Genomic DNA, 24,064 nt, shown 5'->3' with positions numbered 1-24,064 from the left:
GGCCTCCCGCCGCCCTGGCCCGATCTGTCCAGGGAAAGGGCAACAGGGAGGGGAGGCGAGGGGGCCAGGACAGCGTGGGTGGGTGGGGGTGGTGGTGGTCACCAGGAGCCGGAGCGGAAGAGGAAGACCAGGGGCGGCTAATCCCTTTTCTTGTCCTCTGCTGGCTTTGGAGGGGCTTCCTGGGGCTCGGTGGCAGAGCTGGCCCCCTGGGTGGGCTTGGCAGGCAGGGGCGTGGAGGCCTCCTCCCTGGCGGCGGCGGCGGCGGTTGTGGTGGGGGCTGGGGCGGGTGGGGGTGGGAGGGCCCCTGCTGCTGTGGGGGCCTCGGCCACAGGGGCGGCTGCCGTCGGGGCCTCGCCACTCATGCCAAACTCATTCACCCGCGTGGGGTCGACACGGTAGATCCACCGTTGGTAGAGGTAGATGAAGAAGACCACATCTGGGGGTGGGGTGAGGGGGGCAGTGTGAGAGGAAGGGGCCTGCCCGGCACCCCAGGACTGAGCCCATAGGCCGACGCTGTGGCACCTCCCTCGGCCCAGGGCCCTGCCTGCGCCCGGCTCTGGGGGCCTCCCGCCAGGCCTCCGGCCCGCCCACTGGACCTCACCGTCCCGCAAGCAGCCGATCCGGTACATGACAGGCATCTTGATGACAAAGGCAAACAGGTCGTCGATGAAGGTGTTGAGGGCCTTGTAGGTAAGCATGCGCCAGGGCAGGTGGGCCACAGACTTGAGCTTGTAGTTGATGAAGAGCTGGGGGGTCATGGTGATGAAGCCTGCAGTGATGATGGAAGGAGCCCCGTGAGCCCAGGAAGGGGTGCCCTGACCCCCGACCTCTCTGACCGCACTTCCGGTCTCTCTCTCCTCCCTGTTCCCCGGCCACCTGGGCCTCCTCGCCGCTCCCACCCCCAGGCGCATCTTACCACAGCTTCCTCACCAGCCCCCTGGGCATCTTTCAGGCCTCGGTTTACACACCATCTCCTGAGAGAGGTCTCCCCAACCCCCTCAACTTCAGCCCCTCGTGGCACTTGCCACGTGCTGTGACTCGCCTGTCTGCTGGTCTACTCTGAAGGGGCCCTGAGGGACAAGGACTGAAACGTACCGTGCATGGCCTCCTGGAAGTCCTCCCTGACCCCCAGCCTAGACCGGGCACCCCTCCAAGGCTCCTCACGTGCCACCCCTGCCCACCCTGGGTCGTCCCCGTCTGGGGATGAGTCTCTCCCGCACGGGACCATGAGCATTAGGAGGACGGGGCCAGGCTGACTGGACCCGGCTGGTCCCCTGCGTGGCCCAGCACGGGACCCAGGAACGTGTGCTGCTGAGTCTGCCCTAGGCAGGGGTGCCGAGTGTGGCGAGGGCCTGCTCACCGAAGGTCAGCAGGAAGCCATAGAGCATGCTGAGCACCCAGGAGTACCAGCCCTTGTGCTCCAGGTACAGGAGACTGTAGACAGCATAGCAGCCCAGGAGCGGGAACAGGATCCACGACAGGTACCGGAACGCCATCTGTGGGGCACAGGGCGGGGCTGGCACCCCTGCTCCCCACCCTCACCCACCCACACCTGGGCTGGCAGGCCAGACCAGGGGAATTTCCAGGTGGCCCTGGGAACTCAGGACTTGGACAGGAAGTATACACGGCAGGCACGGAACACTGGCAGGTGTGACACAGGCCATAAAGAATGGATGGGCCCGTCAGGCGGTAGGCAGATGCCCTGGACCCCCACCCACTGCCCATCTCCTGGTCCAGAGGTGTGTGGGGGCTTGGAGACCCTCTCCGGGGCCCAGTGTGGGGGACACTCACATCATCATACACTTTGGTCGAGGACTCAATGTACGTGGACTTGTCTTTGAAGGTTGGGCGGGGGAAGAGTCCTGCCACCTTGTGCTCCCGGTCCAGCTGCAGACAGAGAGAGAGAGGCCGTGGTCAGCTGCCACCCTGGCTCCCACCCCCCACCCCCGCCAGTTCCAGCCCCTGCCCTTCCTCACTGTTCCCAGTTCCCCTGCCCCACGTGTGACCCAAAAATTCCCCTGGTGCAAAAATCCCCTTGGTCCTGGGAGCGCAACAGGCATTGGGAAACCCCCAGGGGCCAGCTCCAGGGTCTGGCTGGGGCAGACAACCCCCATTTCAACCCCCCGGCGGCCCCCAGAAGAGCACAGGGGCCCGGCCTTACCCGGACGTCCATGACCTTGGTGATCTTCCAGAGGTCGATGAGGACCCCGATGAAGACGCTGACCTGGACCACGAAGTTGGTCTCGTTGTCCAGGATATAGAGAAGGACCACGAAAGACTGGAAAACGCCAAAGAAGACGGAGCGCACGGACAGGCCCTCCAGAGACTGCCGGCTATTCCAAAACTGGATATCTGCACAAGATTGGGGTGAAGCCGAGGGGCTGTGGAGCGTCCCTCCGAGTCCCTCCCGCAGCTCCCTCAGGCCCCATCCCCCTCAGAACCCCCCAATGAGGTGCTGGGTCTGCCAAGGGGGAGGGGTACACACCACCCTCCCCTCCCATGAAGAGTCTCTGCCTCACGGACGCCACCCAGAGCAGTCAACAGGGTGGTGGCGGCAGGGATGGGGACGGTGGCCCCTGCCACGTCCTGGTGCTCTCCACACGCTGGGAGCTGAGGCTGCTCAGGGAAGCCCCATTCCTCAGGCCACAGAGGCTGCCCTGGCAGAATGTGGATGCAAGCCAGGTCCGCACGACACCAGAACCTGGCTGTCCACCTGGTGCCAGGCCGCCTCCCCTGGGCAGGAGGCTCTGGGCCGTGTACTTCGAGACCAGCTCTTCCAGCCCACCACCCTGAAACCCGGAAGGACCTTAGGCACTCCTGGGGCGCAGACAGGGCCCTGGGCTCTGGTCCCCAACCAGAGCTCCTTCCCGTGCCCCTGCTGGACCCCCACCCACAGGGCCACGCGGCCCCCGTCTGAGCCCTGGCCTCCCATGGGCCAAAGCAGGCACCAGCGCGGCCTAACACCCGCAGCCACAGGCAGCCGACCCACCACGATGCCGGTCGTACAGAAGAGAAGCCAGGCCCAGGCTCACACACGGCTGGCCCCCGCATCGGCGTGCAAAGCTGTCCACCCACTCTGATTCCGAATCCAGAGCTCCGGCACACTCGGCAGGCTTGCCCCACCCCCCTATCGGACCATCGGGCCCTGAGGAGACCTGAGGGGGACACTCCTAGAGCCCCCCAGCACTGACTGGGAACAATGGGTCTGGAGACGGAGTTCGGTTAGAGGCGGGTAGATGTGAGTCCCGCCTCAGGCCAGGGAGGCAACAAGCACGGGTTGTAAAGGCGCCCAGGGCCCATGCCCCCCACTGGGTGACCTCGGGTGAGGGACCATCCCCCCCCCGCCCGTGCCCTCATTTCTCAGGAGCAAGTGGGACCGCGGGCGACCCAGCTGGAAGTCAGCAGGAAGTCTGGGCGCCAGGGCGTGGCTGGACACGGTGAGTGCTCCCTGTGGCCCCGCTAACAACTCCCTCCCTCCCGGTGGTCGCCACCACCTACCGTCCAGTTTGGATGTTAGGAACTTCTAGAAGGTAACGCTCAACCGTGGCAGTATTGTCAAAAACGGTAACACCCGTTAGGACTGCTGCCAGCACAAGGTGCGGAGTGGCAGGCCTCCCTAGGAAGGACGCGGTGGCCCACACGGCTTCGAGGAAGAAAGCGGGTGTCGCAGCCCCTGCCTGGGTCCAAATCCTGGCTCTGTCACTTGGCAGCCGCGTGACTGCGGGCAAGTCACCTAACCTCCCTGAGCCTCCACTTCCTCACCTGTGAGCCTGGAGGTAACAACAGGCTCCCTCGTGGGGCTGGGGCCGTGGGGACTCCACAAGCTAACCAATGAGGGCGCTGGCCACCAGCACTGCTGGCCTTCGCAACCTAGGGGCCCTCTGGGGACAGGGCTGTCACCTTCCCACTCAGGTGGGCCCTGTCCACTCAGCCTCGAAGGGTCTCCAACGAGAAGCCTGCTGTGTGGGGCAGCAGGAGCGGCTCTGGGGCTTCCCTTATTGATCCCGGCTTCGGAGTTCCCCGGCCCCGCTTCCTGGTGGTGCCATCCCGGCCTTCACCGGAGCAGCAGGCCAGCTCCTTCCCCAGCGCCACACCCGCTGGATGGGAGTTTCTGGGCTGGGAGTTTTGGGGCCATTACCCTCCCCAGCTCCTCAGGCCTCTGGAAAGTGGGGCCGAGAGACCCCACATAGAGGGAGAACCTATGGGGAGGGAGGAAGAGGGGGAAGGGGGCAGGCCCTACCCCCCACCACACACCCTCCTATCCCCAGCCCCCCCATGGCCTCCCACTGGCCCCAGGGGCCCACCCTACCGTTCTTGAAGGCCAGGAACTCAAAGACACTGTGGACGATGGACACGATGATGGTGAGCGCCAACAGGTAGGGGTTGGTCTCTAGGAGTGCAACCTGGGGGTGGGGGTGGGGGGCGATGCCTGTGAGCACAGCCGTGCCCTCGCCCAGGGGTGACCACTGCAGCACCTTCACTAGCCAGCCCCGCTCTCCTTCCCCTGGACCCCAGAGGCCCCGAGCCCTGGAGCTGCCCCGGGGAAGGAGAGAGCATGCCGGCCAGCAGGAGAGTGGGTGAGGGTGGGCAGAGGGGCACAGAGGGCCAGGTGAGTGCTGTGCAGACGGGTGGGGGTCAGGGGGACGGAGAGACAGTGACGGGGCGAGAGGCAGGGACCGAGATAGATGAAGGGACAGTTGGGGTGAGGACTGGAAACTCAGCACTGAAGACAAGCCCAGGGAGGCACAGCCAAGTCTCCAGGTCACAGACGCAGGCCAAGAGAAAGGTGCGAACAGAAGACGTTCAAGGCCGCGGTAAGAGGGAGCAGAAGCTCGGAGTCGGAGCCCAGGGTCAAGGAGACAGGCTGGGGGCGGGGGTGCAGGTCCAGACCAGAAAGGCCTGGCTGAGGCGACAGAAAAGCCGTGACAAGGATGACAAGGAGGCCCCCAGAAGCCTCGGAGACAGGACCCCCAGAGCCAGCCGGGGCCTGCTGTGGGGAGGGGGCCCGAGAGGTTGCGAAACTGGGCAGGGAGCTCGGGCTGGAGGTCCCCAGGCTGCCGGCGGGCCCACTTCCCCTTCGTGCAGCCCAGGAAGGGGCTGGAAAGCCCCCGTGCCGCCTCACCTTCACCGAGTCCTGCTCCTCGTCTGACTGCTCGTACAGCTCGTCACCCAGGAAGTTCCAGGGCGACTTGGTGCTCTGGGCGGCGTACAGCTGCCAGCGCCAGAGCGAGAGCGGGCAGAAGGAGACGCGGAGTGGCAGGCTGGCCAGGCTCTCGTTGATGGGGTAGTAGTCCTTCTGCAGGTTCCAGTAGTCGTTGAAGTAGATGATGGGGTAGTAGTCCCCACTCACGGCGTCGAACTTCACATCTGCGGGCACGTGGGGCAGGGGCACCGCTCAGCCGGGGCCAGAGGCCACCGGCATCCAAGAGGGCGGGGACATCCCTCAGGCCTCCAAGGGCAAAGGTGGCAGATTCAGATGTCCACGGGGACCCCGGGCAGAGACCAGAGAACAGGGGACGCTTCTCGGCTACACCACGGGGAGCTGAAGAGCTGCTTGACCTCCGTGGAGGGGATGGGGCGGAGAGGGCTGGGCAGGCCCCACCTGAAGGGGATATCCCTGGCTCGGCTCCCACCCACGGCTGCCCGGCCAATGACCACGCATCAGGGTGTTGTAAAAGAAGTCAGGAATCTGGGTTTTTCAGCGATGCCGTCCCAACTTCAAAAGTTGGCAACAGCTCATGGGGCTTGCCAGAGGACTGGTTTGGGCACACAGGGGGTCAGTGCTGGGGTCACCGGGAGGTGCAGGAAGGAGAGGAGAGAAAGGGGAGTGCCGTGGCGGGGGGGGGGCGGGGAGCTAGGGAGTGGTGGAGACCCAGTCAGATCTCGCAGGGAGTTGGGGCCGGGGCCCGAGGGGGCTGGGGGCTCACACTGGTCCAGAGGCGGCGGCACGCTGCCCTTCACCCACGGCGTGTGGTCGTCCACGATGTTGATGGTGATGTTGGGGTGCCAGTGGGAGATCACCTCCACGGGACCGTAGTCCTCGGCCCTCTGAGGGAAGATGGGGTGAGGCGGGGTTGGGGGAGGGGGGCCTCAGAGGCACCTGCCTGCTTCCTCCTGAGGGCTTCCGTGACATTGAGATAGCAGAAGAGTAAACCACCACAGTGACCGCTGGCCGAGGGCTTACCTCAGATGATCCCCGTACCAGCCTTTCCAGAATCTTCCCCCACCCCCCGCCCGGGATCCCACCGGCCCCCTGCCCCCCAGCCACCTAACAGAGCAGGAAACCGAGGCCTGAGGATGTGGATGCGGTCATATGCCAGGCTGCAAGGCATGGCCTGGTGACAGCACGAGTGTGGGATCCACACGCAGCCTCCGCGCGGGGGCCGTCCCTCCCGTCCCTCCTGTCCCTCCCATCCCTGTGCAGAAAGCCTCCCTCTCCCTTCCCTGGGCTCTTGGTGCCCAGCACAGGTTAGCACCCCCAGCACCCCCAGCCTGCCAGGGAGTATTCCTGCCACAGTCATGTTATCAGCTGCCTACTCTGGGCCGGGCTGCCTGCGCGTGAATCCTGGCCCCGCCACGTCCTGGCTGTGACAGCTGGGGCAAGTCTCCTTGTCTGAACACGGGAGTAGTGACAGGACCTTCTCAACAGGGCTGGGCGAAGCGGCTAAGTCCGTCTAAGTACCTGCTCCCCGGGTGCCGGCTGCTACACCCTCGCCTGAAACCCGCCCCAATCTGAGAGGTAGTTCTGCTTCCTCGCCTGGTTTCCAGAGCAGAAACGGAGGCCCTGAGACGTGAGGCGGCCTGACCAAGCCTCCGCTGGGGCTCAGTGGTAGCGTCCGAGGGGAACCCATGGGGGCTGGCTGCTGGGCGGTGAAGGGCCCAGACGCTCCCCCGAGGCCCCACAGCTCCCCTCCCGTTTACCTTGATCATTTCTGGATCGGCTTCTGTCTCTCCCGTCAACAGGTTCTTGGTTTTCTGAAATCGCCGGCGCTTGTATTTGTTGATCACTGTGGGAGGGGAGGCGGAGGCAAGAGGGCAGACAGGACAGCGACTGGCACCAGACACCAGACCTCTGCCCGCCACCAGCCACTCACTGGTCTCCCGAATGTGCTCTTGCACCCCGAAACAAGGGGACGGCAACGGGAGCCCGAGAGCCTGAGCTGCCGTCTCAGACCTCATCCCGTCACTTCCCCATCTTGGCAGGGACACCCACACCTGCCAAACTGCCCCAGGCAAAAACCTGGAGTCTTCCTTCTCCAGAATCTGCTCCATCCGTTCCATCAGCCATTCCAGGGACACCCCCCCAACCCTCAGCCCAGCTCGTGCCTCACATCCAACCACTCCTCCCACCTCCGGGGCCCCACCCCAGGCCAGCCACGGCGTCCCCCTCCCAATGATCACAGTCCTTGCCCCCATGACCTGCTCTCCACAGGGCAACCAGCAATTCTTTTAAACCAAGTGTCTGTTGTTCTCCTGCTGCTCCAGAAACCCAGAAGGCTCCCGCTCCCTGAGCAGGGCGCCTGCGATGCTCACCACGGCCCCAATGACCTCCTGCCCTCGCCCGCCTCACTCCTCCCTCCCCAAATCTGCCAGTCCTGGGCCTTTGGAGGCCCTGCTCCATCTCCCTGGCACACGTCCACCGTGGCCGGAACCTTCCCGGTGGGCTCCTTCTTAGCCTTCCGGTCCCTGGTGAAATGCTCCTCTTCCGCAGGCTTCCCTGCCCACCCCACTGCAGGAGGCCATCCTGCTGTCCTGCTCGCCATTTCTGCCTCCCTCCCCACTTTTTATCCTGGCCCCCAGTTTGCCTCCCCGTCGGCTGGCTGGCCTGCTCTCTGCCTCCTCCAGTCCACGAACCCCAGGACTGACAACTAGTAGAACCCCGTGAACATCAACAGGCAGGCTGCCGACAGTTCTGGAGAAGGCCCGAGCCACCAATATGAGAACTACTATGGGGCTGTGAATCCCCAGCCACGAGTGGACCTCACTTCTCTTGCGGGGGCCAGGTGGACTACAGGCTCCCTGCTGCCCGGCCTGGAAGATTACCAAGACTTGGCAGGAAGAGGAGGCCGGTGCTTGCTTATGCCCCATCTCCCCTCCTCCACCCTGGCCTGGTACTTTTCACTCTTCCTTATGCTAAGACGAACTACGGCTTGCCCCTCTGGTGACTTCTCCATCCTGCCCCTGCGGGCCCAGGAGAGATGGGGAAATGGGAAAGGGAGCTGGCCAAGAGCGGGGGCTCTGGGGTCATATCCTGGCTCTGTCTCCCTGAGGGACGCTGGTGAGCTACGTCACTTCCCTGGGCTTCAGTCCCTCCTCTGGAGGAGGGGGTTCAAAGCACCACCCCTTCTTGGCAGGACCACTGTGAAGAGCACAGCCAGGCCGCGTCCGTGCCCATCACATTCCCACAAACCACAGGGCCCAGATCCCTCCCACCCGCCCAGAACCAGGGCTCGGGGCGTCTATGGATGAGCTCAAGTTCAAAAATGCTTCTGGGAATTGGCTTTCGGTTTCAGCCCAGGGCCTGCTGCTCTTTCTTGTTACCATGAACGCTACCCCCACTCCTATCATGTTAGTTCATGTGAGACCTTGCCCCCACCCCCGGGGAACACAGGAAACACCCGAGGGTGGGCCTCCTGGAGGAAACCTTCCAGGGGGACACGCTCTGCCATTGTTCCACACCTGGGAGAGGCTGTCCAGGGAAGGGAGGAGCTGTGCCCAGCCCAGCCCCAGGAGGAGAGAGGCTTTGGTTTAAGTGGAGAACATTCTACAACTGGGTGGCATTCAGACTGGATTGTAACATGAGATGGACCTGACTTCTGTCTGGGAGAAGAGCCCCCCTTTCTAGGAGTTACAGCTTCTAGAACTGCACCAGCCAGTACAGTAATGGGCACGTGAGGCTACGGACACTGACCAGGTGGCTGGTCCGAACCAAGATCTGCTGTGAGTATAAAACACACAGTGGACTTCGAAACTTAACGCAAGAAAGAATGTAAAATAGCTCACTAATTTTTTACACTGATTACATGTGGAAGTGACAATATGTTGACTTCAATTAAATTATTACTAACACTCACGTGGCCACTAGGAAGCACAAAGGACTTGCGGGGCTGGTGTTATATCTATGGGACTGTGTTGCTCTAGGTATTGACTACCGGTCTTCCGGGGAGAGGGGGGCTTTTCTGACCCCATACTCTCGTTCTTCCCTCTGGACTTGGCGTGTGGCCAGCTCTGAGCCCCTTCACGTCCCTGCTCCAAGGGGTCCCAGCTGTGAGATGGGGGAGGGAGGCCTGGCGAATCCTAGTGGGCTTTTCAGGTCCAGGGGCTGCAGATTCTCTTTCGCAGACCATGCCAACATGTGTCACACTGACCGTGGACGTGACCTTAACCACGCCTCGATACTGAGCACGTTCCCCAAAGGCAGAACCACAGAAGAGAACAGTGGCGTCGATGGGGGGGCAAATGGGATGCAAGAGAGCAGCCGCTCTCTTGGGTCACATTCAAGGCCACCTCTGAGGCGTCAGGCACATTTAAGCCGGACCCCCGATCCATGCCGCTCACGGGGCCACAACTGTGGAGACTACCCATGCAAGCCACGCTCCCTCTGCTCGCCTCTGCCTGCACCAGATCCTGCTAACGGAAGCCAGCTGGGCAGAACATCCCACGGACCACATTCCACAGACACGATCACAGAACAGGCTCACCACACACGAGGGGACTTTTCCAGATCAGTTTTTGGAGGCTGATATGGGTTCACCAATTGTTATTTTTGCCCACTACAGAGGATAATGAAAAAATTATCATCCTTTGGGATATTTTTATACCCCCGAAGTTAGGGAAGGCCTAACCCAACAAGTAGAAGCACATCCATTGCTGCCCCACGCAGAAACAGCCGGAGGGATCTGAACTAAATCCCCAGGCGCAATGAAATAAAAGCGAGGCGGGCACACGAGATTCATGACAGGGGAAAGGGAACTTTCCGAGGGAGCCACTGAGTTTCTAGATCTGCTGAAACTCAAGTAAACCCCAGGGCTGCCAATCAGGAGACAGTGGATTCAAGGACAAAGACCCCAGGAGGGAGGAAAAGGACACAACCACGACTAATCTCATACAAAACGAGAAGTTGGGACAGGAAGGGAAAAAGGACTACGTTCAGCACGTGGCTCCGATGCCAATAAGCCAAGTACTCAAAAGCACCTAAACACGAATATTAATCTCCTCAAAATTCTCGTTCCTGTGTTGGGCTTTTCTCTCCTCAGGGGAGCTTTGGAGGTTAAGTAACAGAGAAACAGCGACAGGAACTTGCAGGCAGTGGGCTGTGGGGAGTGGGGCCGGGGGAAGAGGGGGGAGGGGAACAGGAGACTGAGGACTTGCACTGTCTTGCTGAATTACTTGAATTTTGAACCATGTGTGTGCAAGAAGAGATGAAATGGAAGACGATGCTCTGGGTGGAGAAAACCCCTGCTCGCTACTGGGCCATGTCAGAAGTCGCAAATGGCTAGCCCGGACCCAAGGCTTCCTGGGGTCGCTCACAGTCCCTGGGGTTTGTGCTTGCAGTCGGGATGGCCGGGTGGCCAGCCAGAATGAGAATGGGGGACCTCGTCCGGCTGCACGGCCCTCACAGCATGCTCTCATGGGACCATCTAAAAGGGGCACCCCGGAGCCAGGCACCTCCGCACAAGGCCCCCAGAGGGTGGCGCGTTTTTGTGGCTCCCATTCGCAGGGACTGGGGTAACACAGACGCACTTACAGACCTCACACGGGATCAAACATAGCCCAGAGTCCTCCCGTTTCCCCTGCTCTCTCCTTCTGGTGTTCATTCACAGACTGCTCCCGAGTGTCTGCTCTGACCAGGCCCAGAAGCGTGCACGAGCCAGCCCCGCCCTTCTCTGACCACTGTCCCCTGCCCTTCAGAAGTCCCTTTCTCTGCCTGCTCTTTGACTCCTCTCCCGTCCGCTCACAGGTGTCCACAGAGGTGCAGAGGGTGGGTGGGGCTCGAGCCCAGCCCGCCGACCCCAGCCTCCCTGGGCCTGGGCTTCCTGCCTGCCCCCATGGGCCCGGCACGGGGGGGGGGGGGGGGGGGGGGGGGGGGGGGGGGGCGGGGTCCGCTGCACGGCATGGGGTGCTTACTCCGGGACATGTGGACCGTGGCGAGCCGGCGGTACAGGGCCTTCTGCCGGGGGTCTGGGTGGAAACCACTCTTGGTGAAGTAGACGTGGATGTAGATGGAGCCATTCTGCTGGACGCTCTGCAAGAATGTGTAACATGGTGCATAAGTGGATCTGAACTCAGTCTGTGGGCTCCTGTGCGGCTCTCCTCTCACCATCTGTGTCCCCCGCTCTGCTTATGCCTGTCACCTGCTATCTCCCAGGACGGGGACTACTCTGAGCCCCACCTGTTACAGATGAGGAAACCCAAGAGGGCAGCCACCTGCCTGAGGCCCCGGGGGGGACAGCCAAGGCCGATCTGAGGCCTCCGTCGGAGCTCCGTGCAGAACTTGGATTTACTTGTCCCCTTCACTTCCCTCCCTTTTAAGCCCACCTCTGCGTTCATCATGTTTTAACATCTTGGGGCGGGGGTGCGGGGAGGGAGGGGGGTTCTTAGCTGGCTGAAGAGACTTGCCCCTTCCAGGGCTACTAATTCCTAGAGACAACTCACCTGCCTTTGTACACATCTTTCATATGCAATCCAGCCAATCCCAAGCCCACACTCCACCTACTCCCTTGATCTAATAACTTTTATATACCAAGCTTCCCTAAATCACCCAGGATGGGGTACATGCAGCTGGAGAACACCCCTCTAGCCCAGAGCCCACTGACATCCAACATCCGAAGGAGCCAATCCTAAGCTGTTTCCCCTGCCTGCCTTGCTTTTCCCATGGAAACCCCAGGAAAGGCTCCAGCTGGGCTCCCCGCCCCCCCCACCCCTTCCTTCTGCTTCTGACCAAACCTGGTGCTTCCCCTGTGGCCCTGCATGGGAAATGCAAATAGTAAATTAAATCAGGCACAAACGGGCTACCTCCCACCCCAAAGCTGGGAAGGAGGGTTTACTGGCATGCTTGGGAACAGCTCTCACCATCCAACTTGCTACCCTCTGAGCCTTCCTGGGATCGCATCTCAGGGAGGGCTCTGGGGGCTGGGCTGGAGGTCTCAGTGGAACCGCCCCCCCACCCCCAAGCCCCAGTACAGTTATCCTACCCGCCTCAGAAAGACGGAACCCAGACCCTGCTTCCAGGCACCCAGACAGAGCAGATATGCCCCCTCCCCCCAGGGGCTGAGGAGAAGACCTGCTAGGGAGAAATGAATGAGAGGGTGGCCCCAAAGAGATCTCAACACCCACTGATTCACTGATTGATTACATTCACCTACTCATGTATTCGCTCAAGTATTGGCCCCATGCTGAGCAGGGCTGGGGACACAGCGGTGACCAAACCAGCCCAGGAGTGACCACCCAGAGTGTGCAGGCTTTGATGCAGAAGCCCAGAGAGGGTCCACTGCCTGAGCCTGAATGTCAAGGAAGGCTTCCTGGAGGAGGCAGGATTTGAGCCTGGGGCTGTGAGAATCCAGAGCCAGACAGCCTGAGCTCGACTCTCTCACAAGCTCTCTGACCTTCTAAGTCACCCAAGCTGTCTGTACCTCGGTTTCCTTGCCAGTCAGTCAAACAGAGAGGAGAGCTGCCACTTCACAAGGCAGCAGAGAGGCTCCCACTTACTACGGAGCACACACCAAGTGCTCCATCGGTATTAACTACCACTTTCAAACAGGGCTGCCGGCACCCCCAAGGTCGGTTACTCATCTTTCACTGGTTTAAAGCACAGGTTTACACGCCCCTGTAGGTAGTTGGAAGATCCGAGGCCAATTCCAACCCTGTTCACATTTGTCAGCTGGGGAGGCCGAGGCCGAGGGACCCCCGGGGCCTCCCTGTGGTCACACAGCAGGTGGATCGTGGCAGCGTCAGGCTCGGAGCCCGAACTCAGGCTGCAGGACCCAGAGCCGGTTCAAGGAAAGGCCCTCCAGCGTGAGCAGCGCAGCCCTAGAGCCAGAGCCCAGGAGCCGGCCCCACCTGTGGGATGTCGAGCTCGGCGAAGTGCTCGTAGCAGCCATCCGAGTTCTCGCCGCTCGTCCAGTCGCCGTACACAAGGTCGTGCTGCTCCCAGAACAGCGCTGACGTGGCATTGAAGTCTGTAAAGTGCTCGTGCTCGGAGATGTACACATGCAGGTTCTGCGGGCAGGGGAGGGGCGGGGAGGGAGCTCAGCTGCTGCCGAGAGCCTCTGAAGGCGGCCAGAGAAGGCGCAGACCAAGAGCCGGGGCATCGGTCGATGTGCTAAGATGAAGGACTTTGTGGCGGGAGCGGGGGGCAGGGTGGGGGCGGGGGCAGGGAGGGGGCCAGTGAAGAACAGTAGCCCTCACCCCCCACCCTACCTCTCCTGAGGCTGTGGCGTGCATGAGCGAAAAGCAGTGGAAGAATGGCTGGCCTGCCAATTAGAATTTGGGCTCAGCACCTGACGGGCTTGGTCAGTAGGGCATGCAACTGAGTTTGAGCCCCATTATTTTTACTTTGAAAACCAAAATAAAGGGGGTGCCTGGGTGGCTCAGTTGGTTAAGTGTCTGCCCCCGGCTCAGGTCATCATCCCTGGGGTCCCGGGATCGAGCCCCACATCGGGCTCCCTGCTCAGCCAGGAGCCTGCTTCTCCCTCTCCCACTCCCCCCTGCTTGTGTTCTCTCTCTTGCTGTCTGTCAAATAAATAAATAAAATCTTAAAAAAAAAGAAAAGGTAGAATTTGGGGTCAGAAGGGATCAAGTCTCCTTGCATGATCTTCTCCCTTCTCTTACAGCCTGCTTGGTCAGAGGTCTGCAGGCTCACGGAGAAAGCCCAGAGCTGCGAGAGGGTTAGCGGACTCCTGACAACACAGGGGAAGTGCAGAGCTGGCCCGCAGACAGTGCCCTCCCTTCTCAGGTGCCCGTGGCCATCTCCGAACAGAGCCCTGAAGGCCCGCTGACAGAGAGCCTCGCTGAGCCGTGGTCACCCCCCGCTAACTGGAATTCTGTGCAAGAAGCGAAAGGTGGGAGAAGTCTCAATTACTGGGGTCCGGGCACTCCCTGTGGGGTTCCCGAACCCCAAGCCCTGGACCCTTGGACCTGGCAGGACAGCACACGCCTCCCTCTTGTCGCTTGGCTCTCGTGGGCCGCTCTGTCTGGCTCCCTGCTCTCTCTCTCTTTTTCCCACTGCTTCCCTTCCCTGCACACCTCCCTTTGCAACTTTTTTTTTCTTCCCCCTTTGCAACTTTTAAGACCTGAATGTGCTTTTGAAATAGGTTATGTTAGGACCCTGTTAAAACAGTTTTTAAACAGCTGAGTGAAACCTTTGCTGTCCCTCTTCCCCACAAAACTGAAAGAATTTACTCTTTCCTCAGGGGTGTTGCTAGTGACGCAGGCCTCATGGGCCGAGGATGGACCTGGAGTTCCTCAACCCTGGTCCTGTACCCAGCTGACAGCGACGAGGGACCTGTCTGTCCCAAATGCCCTTGTCACTCCCTCACACCCTCCCCCACACGGTCGCCTCCCGAGTCTGGCCTCCCAGCCAGCAGTTACCATTAAAGTGTCTTTGGGGAACAGGTTGCGGCTGGCGACGCGCGGAGCTCCTCCAGGGCCTGCCTGGTCCTGAGGGGCCGGCCCTCGGCGGAACCAGCTGCTGATGACCCAGATGATGAAGATCCTGAGGAGGCAAGAGGGGCAGACGGTGAGTCCCAAGCCTTTTCTTTCTATCGTGGGCCCACCTGACCTCCTTCTGACACAGCACACGCTGGGGGCCTGACCCAGGGCTGGCAACCAAGGAGGGAGGGCCCCTAAGAAGGCAGTCACCAGACAGGTGAGAAGCCAAGATGCCCCCAGATGCCATGTCCGGGGTGCTGCCCCCATTTCCACGCAGACCCCCGCCCCATGAGTCCTCCAGAAGCCCCCAGTGGCCACAGGGACGCGGGGCTTGGACCTTCTAACCTCTGACCTAGGAAACCTAGTACGCCAGGCCCCCAGAATCCCAAAGTCAGGGAACCCTAAGAACCTGGAATCTCAGCATTTTAGATGCACAGCACCTTTGAGAGCAACATTTTAGAACTTAGATCAATTGAACGCTTGAGAAGGGGAGAGTAAGTAAAGGGTTAGTCCCAATTTGTAGTAATATTGGCCTAGGGTATTCAGACCAACGCTGCTGCTGGAAGCAGCCAACTGGAAAAACTTAGTAAAAATGAATATACTAAGAACGTATTAGTACTAGTTTTACATATATAGTTATGTATCCTGATATAACAAGAATATGTTCTGCTCATATATGTTCTTTATCAAATTTACGTATGAGTATATGTAAGTATACATTCTTAAAAACACTAAATGGACAAGACTGTAGATTTACCAGGCAAAAACTGAAGGGAAGACTGGAACCAAAAGAAGTAAAAAAACAACAGAAGCTTCTTTTTGTGTCTGAGGACATTTGCGAGGTATGTTGATGGGTAACAAATGCTAGCTGAGGGCCCACACGGGGTAACCAGAGAGCTAAGACCCCACAAGGTGCCACATCCAAGACCAGGGGAGGCAGGCAAGGCCTAGTCTTCCCAGGGAGTCACCAGGTAGACACAGCGAGAGCCTTGAACTTGGCGCAAGGAGACCCCGGATGGATGATGCCCCAAGCAGCCAGCAGCAGAAGGAAAGCACGTCCTCTCTGGAGGAAAATATGGTCATCCTAGGCCTGAAATTATTCTTATACATAACTTTGAGATGCTCAGAACAACTGAACTCTGATGTTTCAGAATTTGTTGTTATAAAAAAAACCTCAAAATTTGTATCAAGAGACCTTCAGAAGTACCATACTGGGGCGCCTGGTTGGCTCAGTCAGTAGAGAATGCAACTCTTTTTTTTTGTTTTTTTTTGAAGGCTCCACACCCAGCATGGAACCCAACACAGGGCTCGAACTCACGACCCTGAGATCAAGACCTGAGCTGAGATCAAGAGTCAGATCTTTAACTGACTGAGCCACCCAGGGACCCTAAACATGTGCCTCTTGATCTTAGGGTCGTGAGTTCAAGCTTTACCTTGGGTAGAGATTACTTAAAAATAAAATCTTTAAAAAAACAAAATACGAGGTGCCTGGGTGGCTCAGGTGTTAAGCGTCTGCCTTCAGCTCAGGTCATGATCCCAGGGTCCTGGGATCGAGCCCTGCATCGGGCTCCCTGCTCAGCTGGGACCCGTCTGCTTCTCCCTCTCCCACTCCCCCTGCTTGTGTTCCCTCTCTTGCTGTCTCTCTGTCAAATAAATAAAATCTTTAAAAAAAAGCTGTCCGTTTTAAAAAAACAAAACAAAACCAAAAACACACGCACCCCAAAAAACCCCAAACCATGTATTTGCTTTACATTGAAATAAAAACAGAGAAAGGTATGAAATGATACAGATCAGACTTTCAAATGGATTTCCTGGTTTGGGGGAGTAGGGGAAGGCATACAGATAAGCAAAAACACAACAGTGCCTTAAAAAATTCTGAATAAAAAAACCAGGGGTACCTGGCTGGGTCAGTGTGTGGAGCATACGACTCTTGATCTCGGGGTCGTGAGCTCAGACCCCAGGGTGGGCACAGAGCTCACTTTAAAACAAAAACAAGGGGCGCCTGGGTGGCTCAGTCGTTAAGCGTCTGCCTTCGGCTCGGGTCATGATCCCAGGGTCCTGCGATCGAGCCCCACATTGGGCTCCCTGCTCAGTGGGAAGCCTGCTCCTCCCTCTCCCACTGCCTGCTTGTATTCCCTCTCTTGCTGTGTCTGTCAAATAAATAAATAAATAAAATCTTTTAAAAAAAATAAGAAATAGAACAAAAACAAAAAAACCCCAGCATTTATATGAATCAACATGTAAAAGGATCACAACCAATACAACAATGATGAATGATGGTTTTCCGCAGGTGATTTTTATGTTCTTCTTTAGGCTTTTCTTCTTGAATTTCTTTCTTACTTTTTAATGAACAAAAGAAAAGCCTCCAAACAAAAGTATAGCAGATTGCTAGATGTTTCCCATATCCATCTTCCCCTTTTGTCTCAAAAAGGAAACTCTTAAATTTTAGCCGGACCCCTTGGTTACCCAGAATAAAGATTATAATTCCAGCCTTGCTTATAGCTAGGAGTGGACACAGGGTGAAGTCCTGGCCAATAAAACGTAAACAACGTGTATTGTGCTGGGCTTTGGGAAAGTGTCATTAAAGAGACAGAGCATGCCTCCTTGATTTCTTCTTCCCTCCTAGAATGCAGATGCGATGGCTGGATCTTCAGCAGCATCTTAGGCCATGCAGATAAAGGGCAAAACCTAGTGATGGTTGAACAAAAAGCAAGAAAGAATCTGGGTTGCAGAAGACTGCAGAATCCTGGTCTAAGCCAGACCAGTACACGAGAGAGAAATAAAATACTTCTATTGTGTTAATTCAGGTCTCTCAGACACATGCTGCTGTGTAATTATTAAATGAGACAAGTACTTATTAATTACTATGAAAAGCAATATAGCAGAGGTTAAGTGCTCAGCCTCTAAGCTGCAATACCTGGATGTGAAGCCCAGCTCTATCTCTTACCAACTGTGTGACCTCAGGCAAGACTCCTAACCTCTCTCCAGACCTCTGTTTCCTCAACAGTTAAAATGGGGATAATGACACTACCTACCTCATGCGGTTGTTTGTAAGCATTAAATGCATGGATATATATCTGTATCTGTATCTAAGTATATACACATATGCACCCATGATAAATATGTATCATCCAGAATGAAGCCCGGTATACACGAAGTACTTTGGAAGTGTTAGCTATTATTAGTTTCATCATAGGAAAAGAGGCAGACAAACCCTTTGGAATGGAAAAATACTACAAGGGAATTCTAGTGTAGGTGGGCCCCAAACCACACCGGAGGGCAGGATCAGGCACAGGGACTTGTCTCTGCCGGTAGAAGCCCTGGAGCCCTGGGGTCTGGGGTCTGAGGGGCCACGGCCCAGCTGAGCCATCTGCTGCCTCCCCAAGAAGTCCCTGACGCACACGGCCGAGGAAGGTCTGGAACTGGTAATCTCGGGGGAACCCTCCACCTCCAAGAGAGGCTCCCGTTTTAGTACATATGCCAAGGGAGGATGTGGGAGCAAGGACACCCACCTGCAGCCCTGCCTTGTGTGTGGCCTGCAGGAGTCCCACCCCCTCTGGGCTTCTGGGTCCCCATGTGTAAAATGAGACCGACTGGACCAGACGTTTTTTAGGGATTCCAGATCCCCAGTCCCCTGAAGAGTACCTGTGTGTTACCTGCACACCCACAGTTTTGTGGGTCCTCTCAGAGGGCACATGGCCACACCCCTCCATCCACACATCCCAGGCCAGGAAGCCCTACCCTCTGACAACAGGCCTATAGGGGGCTGGCGCCCCCCTAATGCTTTTCAACCTCCTGGACTCAGCAAAGAAAAGAGATGTTCGATCTTCCCTCCCACCCCACCTAGGTATCCTACGTTCACAGGCTCAGAAAGATGTTAAATAGATAAAAAGATAGAATGAAAACTCTCCCACCTCATCCATTTTCCCACCCGGTTCCCGTCCCATCCCCCACGCCAGGTAACCAGGGGTCTAACGTGAACAGGCGCTGAAGACCAGACTCCACTCTCTCTCCCCCAAAAAAGGCCATTCCCATGCAATCTACTCGAAGCTTTGGAGAGTTCACCGGCCCCTGAAAACAAACCCTGAACCCCACTGTCAGAATGCCAGATGAGATGTTCTCTGGGCCTCCAGCCAGGCTGTTCGGTGCGGCCTGGTTCTAAGGGAGGAAATGAGCCTAAGCTGGGACTTTTTTAAAAATGTCTATCTGAAGGAAGTGCCCTTATGTACTGATGTGGAGAGATTTCTAAGATACATTGTTAATGAGAAAAAATCAAGGTGCAGAACTGTGTAAAATAGGCTGCTCTTATGTAAAAGCGAAGGGAAAGATAAAAATAATCTTTATTCGCAGCTGCTTGGAGCACAAAAAAAAAAGAAACTGATAGGTAAGAAAACTCCAGGTCTTTACTGGACATGGCGGGGCACAGTAGAACGGAGAAGGGAGGGAACGGAGGCTCTGCAGTGGAAGAAGATCGGGGGCACGTCAGGGATGGCGCCCAAGGGTACGGGCGGAACAGCGAGGAATTTCGCATCCTGGGTGGCACGGTCGGAGGGCACCAGGCCGGTAGGCCTGGCCCACACCAAAATGTGACTGCTGACTCCGTCTGGCACGGTGGGGATCCCTGGCCCCCGCCAGCGGTTTCTCTTTGTAATTTTCTAAAGTTTTTTAACACTCAACAACAAAAGTGATCCTGGCCAATTCTGGGCGGGCACCAGAGCCTCGTAGCATCCTTTCCTGACCTGCGAGCTGACTGGCAGGATTCCGAACTCTTGAGATGGAAACTCAGGCACAAGAGGGACCATCAGCCAACCAGGACACACGGCTCAGAGGCAGGGGGACTGAGATGTGGGAACAGACCAGCGCTCCTACACATCATTTGATTCTACCAGCGCCCCCCGCCCCCATTTCCGTAGCTGATCCTCCAGTTTGGACAAGCAGGCTGTTCGCAGTTTTTCTCTCATTTCAACAACTGTCTGTGAGCACCTTCTACAATCTCATTGAAGGCAAACTGCAGGGGTGTGCTTATGGGATGGCCACCGATCCGTTACGCTTCTGTTACTTTCTTCTTTCTACACATCTGTATTCTTTGATTTTACTTTCTACAATAAGCGTGTATTATTTATAAGTTTAGAAAAAAAAAACAAAAAACAAGTAAGACAGCCTGGAAGAGACAAGTAGTTGGCTCACCCAAACCACTCTTCTTCCTCAGGAACGAAATTCCTGCTTTCAGCAGGGTGCTTCCTTTCCCAGAATAAAGACCACATTTCCCAGGCTCCCTGGTAGCAGGCCACGGCCATGTGAGGCTGTCCTAGCCAAGGGGAGGACTGGTTTAAACAACTCAGGCCACGTGAGGATGTGGAGAAAAAGGAACCCTCCTGCACCACTGGTGGGATTACAAATGGGTGCAGCCGCTGTGGACAACAGCACGGAGGTTCCTCAAAAAGTTAAAAATAGAACTGCCCTAGACCCACCAACTGCACTACTAGGTATTTACCCAAAGGATACAAAAATACTGATCCAAAGGGATACATGCACCCTGATGTTTACAGCAGCATTATTTACAATAGCCAAATTTTAGAAGCAGTCCAAATGTCCATCGACTGATGGATGAATGGATAAAGAAAATGTGCGTGTGCCTGTGTGTGTGTGTGTGTGTGTGTAATGGAATATTACTCAGCCATAAAAAAGGATGAAAGCCTGCCATTTGCCAGACATGGATGGAGCTAAATGCTAAGCAAAATAAGAGAAGGATTTCACTCATCTGTGGAATTTAAGAAACAAAACAAACAGGTAAAGGAAAGAAAAAAAGAGAGAGAGGGAGAAAGACAAACCAAGAAACAGACTCCTCACTACAGAGAACACACTGCGGGTTAGCAGAGGGGAGATGGGTGTGGGATGGGTGAAATGGGTGATGGGGATGAAGGAGTGCACCTGTCATGATGAGCACCAGGTGATGTATGGAATTGTTGAATCACTATATTGTACACCTGAAACTAATACACTGTAGGCTAACTGGAATTTATTTTTAAAAATTTTATTTATTTATTTGACAGAGAGACAGCGAGAGAGGGAACACAAGGAGCGGGGAGTGGGAGAGGGAGAAGCAGGCTTCCTGCAGAGCAGGGAGCCCGATGCGGGGCTCGATCCCAGGACCCCAAGATCATGACCTGAGCCGAAGGCAGACGCTTAACAACTGAGCCACCCAGGCGCCCCAAACTCACTGGAATTTAAATAAAATCTTAATAAACTATCAAACAACTCTGCCACGAAACTCCTTATAGCTGATAAGGACAGAAAGTGCCTGCTTAAATGCGTAGCCTGTCTCTTGAACATTTCACTAAAATATGTGTCCGGAAAGACAAAGAAATGTCCATTTTGCAGATGGGCAAAAAAAGCCCAGAGCAGAGAAGGGAATTGTCACCAGGTCCAGGCCTACAGAGGCAGAACTCAGCCCCACGAAATCTCCCCACCCCCACCCAGCATCTCCCGAGGGCCTCGGTGAGAGGCTGGGCTTCTAGAAGGCAGGCCCCGTGCTCCCACGGCCCAGGAAATGACCATTTGAATGCACCCATACAAAGATCACCACCAGCCAGGCACAAATGGACAGCCTGTAGGACTCCACTTATATGAGGTAAGTAGAGCAGTCAAGTTCATAGCTACGGAAAGTAGAATGCTGGGTGCCAGGGGCTGGAGGGAAGGCAAATGGAGGATAAGTGCTTAATGGATACAGTTTCGGTTTGGGGAGATGAAAAAGTTCTGGAGATGGATGGGATGGTTGGTGGTGACGGTTGCACAACTGTGCACTTAAAAATAGGTTTTAAAACGGAAGGTTTTACGTAATGTATGTGTTGTGGCTAAGCTGTGTGTCCCTGTTCCCTCCTCCCGATCCCCCCTCCCCGGCCAATTCATATGTTGAAGTCCTAATCCTGAGTACTTCAGTGGCTGTATTTGGAGACAGGGCCTTTAAAGAGGTGATTAAAGCTAAGTGAGGCCACTAGGGCGGGCTGGTATCCTTATAAGAGACTAGGACACAGACACACACAGTGGGAACGCCATGTAGGGACACAGGAAATGACCATCTAAGCCAAGGACAGAGGCCTCAGAAGAAACCAGACATGCTGACACCTTGATCTCAGACTTGTAGCCTCCAGAACTGTGAGAAAATAAATTTCTGTTGCTTAAGCGCCACCACCCCCAGCCTGAGCTATTTGTTACAGCAGCCCTAGCAAATTAATACAGTATATTTTAGGGGCTCCTGGCTGGCTGAGTCAGTAGAGCTTGGGACTCTCGACCTTGGGAGTCGTGGGTTCAAGCCCCACATTGGGTGTAGAGATTACTTAAAAATAAAATCTTAAAAAACAAACCAAAAAACCCCACAACAGTATATTTTACCACCACCACAAAAAAAAAAAACTCTGTCATATTAAAAAAAGAAAAAGATCTCCACCGATAGGGTGATGGTCATCCCCAGTGACTTTTTCCTTTCTTCCCTATGCTTTCCTTATTCGGATTTTTTTCAGTGAACAAAACTAACCATCATCTGCTCACCTGAACAGCACGCCTTTGATGACCTGCCAGGCGTTGGGTGCCGGCTGGGGTGGTGGGTTCTGGGGCTGGGTCTCCGCCGGCGGGTCCCTCCCGATGCTGCCATTGCTGGTCACCTGCAGGAAACAGAGACGAGCTTAAGGAGGGAGGGTGCCCCCTGAGGCACTGGGGCTGTCTTAGGCACCACTGCATGCCAAGGCCCAGCACAGGGCTAAGCACAGAGTAGGTGCTTGATCAGCAAGTGGAGAATGAATGAATAAAATCACCCAGGAAGGGCGATGGATCTTATTCCTTCAAGACAAAAACACTCCCCCAAAACCTACTCTGTGCTGGTGACACAGAGGTGACCGAGACAGCCCTGTGCTGCCCTCCTTGGGATCACAGTCCGGTCGGGGGAGCCAAAGAGTCCCCAGACAGGGATGAACCAGAGTGGACAGGATGGAGTTATAGGATCCCAGAGGGGACCTCTGATCCAGCCTGGAAGTCAGGGAGGGCTTCCTGGAGGAAGGGACCGTTGGAGCTGAGGCCTAAAATATAACAAGGGGGCAATGCGGAGGAGGCAGCAAGTACAGAAAGGAAGGGGAAAGAAAGTCTGGTGATGAGGACTGCCCACACTGCTCCCTGAAGCCAGAGCCCAGGATGCAAGGTGGCCACTGGGGGAAATGCAGAAGGGTGACCAGGGCCAGATTCTGTAAGGCTTGGGTTTGTTTGAGAGGTCCTTCCCTGGGCAAACAGTTCCTAAGGCCTCCTCTGTGGCCAGCCCTGTGTGGGCCTGTCCCTCCAGGGGCTCCTATCCAGCAGGAGACAGACGTAGAAAAACACAGCCAGAGTGTGAGCCATGACAGGTCCGTACCACGAACAGCACACATTGCCCTGCGGGGCCAGCACCATGAACATCTCCACTCAGCGGCAGGGCAAATGGAGGCGCAGGGAGGCTGACCCACTTGTCTGGGTCACTCAGGAAGGAAAAGGGCAGCAGGATGACAAGGGGGTGGGTAGGCCAGGGAGGTCAGGCAGGGCTTCCCAGAAGAAGAATCTTCACTCAGAAACAGAAGCTCAGAGGCAGGGAATTTCATGATGTCAGGAAGGGCCTGAGATGGGGAAGTTCTTCCCGCCCCTCTCCTTGCACCTGCTGGTTCCCGGATCCTGTCCTCTTCCTCCTCCCAGCTCTGTCCCCTCACCGCTCCGCCTTCAAGAGGCAGGATCAGGACTGTCATGGTCACCGTTGGGCAGAAGCACCGCCCAGCACAGAGCAGGGGCTCAGTAAACACCTGTGGAATCAACATGTGCTCCCTGAAGGGCTTGCCCCCAGCACCCAGGCCCCCCACACCACTCCCCTCCAGGCCTCCACTGCCCAGCCTTCCCCCCCGCCACAGCCCCGAGCCCACCCCCTCTCTGGCATTTGTCATGCCCTGTCCCCTTCACCAGCAAGAGCTCGTCCCTGTATCTCCCAGTGTGCGGGACACCACCATGGCAAAAGGTGGGGCTCTGGGATCCTGCAGTTCCTGGCTGTGACATCTTGGGCGCGTCACTTCCCGTCTCCGACACAAGGGCCAGGTTGAAAAAGTACTGGTGTGTTATAGACAGAAAATATTTCCTGAGCACCTAGTATGCGCCAGGCTCTATGCTAGGCAGTGAGTGAGCAGACAGCTCTGGACCCTGCCCTCCTGGAGCTCAGGGTCTAGAGGGGAACACACCCACAGAACAGTCAACAGGATCATTCAAACTGGTAAATGGGAGAACTGCTCTGGAGGAAAGAAGCAGGGGCAGATGATGGCTACTGGGGTGGGGACGGGGAGCCACTTTGGATTAGGTAGTCAGAGGCCTGCCTGAGGAGCTATTTTTGACATTTGGGTGAAGGGCATGCTGG

General features: G+C 56.7%; 1 protein-coding gene across 1 annotated transcript; it reads right to left on the bottom strand.

Annotated features, from left to right (window-relative positions):
• CLPTM1 (CLPTM1 regulator of GABA type A receptor forward trafficking) lies at nucleotides 1–22,310 on the bottom strand. Its single transcript, XM_081807087.1, has 13 exons — nucleotides 22,198–22,310; nucleotides 14,590–14,713; nucleotides 13,060–13,218; nucleotides 11,128–11,245; nucleotides 6,922–7,007; nucleotides 5,928–6,048; nucleotides 5,123–5,367; nucleotides 4,310–4,403; nucleotides 2,162–2,352; nucleotides 1,792–1,887; nucleotides 1,361–1,496; nucleotides 602–769; nucleotides 1–436 (listed from the first exon to the last, which is right to left on the bottom strand). Exons 2-13 carry the CDS (start codon nucleotides 14,590–14,592, stop codon nucleotides 138–140), a joined length of 1,716 nt encoding a protein of 571 aa, XP_081663213.1. The 5' UTR covers nucleotides 14,593–14,713; nucleotides 22,198–22,310; the 3' UTR covers nucleotides 1–137.
• Between the last annotated feature and the right edge of the window lie 1,754 nt (nucleotides 22,311–24,064).

The sequence above is a fragment of the Leptonychotes weddellii genome, chromosome 16 (assembly GCF_054177405.1).
Source record: "Leptonychotes weddellii isolate Sample4059 chromosome 16, ASM5417740v2, whole genome shotgun sequence".
NCBI lineage: Eukaryota > Metazoa > Chordata > Mammalia > Carnivora > Phocidae > Leptonychotes > Leptonychotes weddellii.
This window is presented reverse-complemented; position numbering and strand designations above follow the sequence as displayed.

Coding starts and splice junctions, on each gene's coding strand:
- CLPTM1 (XM_081807087.1), bottom strand. Junction 5,368..5,927: donor GCCGCCGCCTCTGGACCAGT/GTGAGCCCCCAG, acceptor ACGTGCCCGCAG/ATGTGAAGTTCGACGCCGTG. Junction 770..1,360: donor TGGCTTCCTGCTGACCTTCG/GTGAGCAGGCCC, acceptor TCATCACTGCAG/GCTTCATCACCATGACCCCC.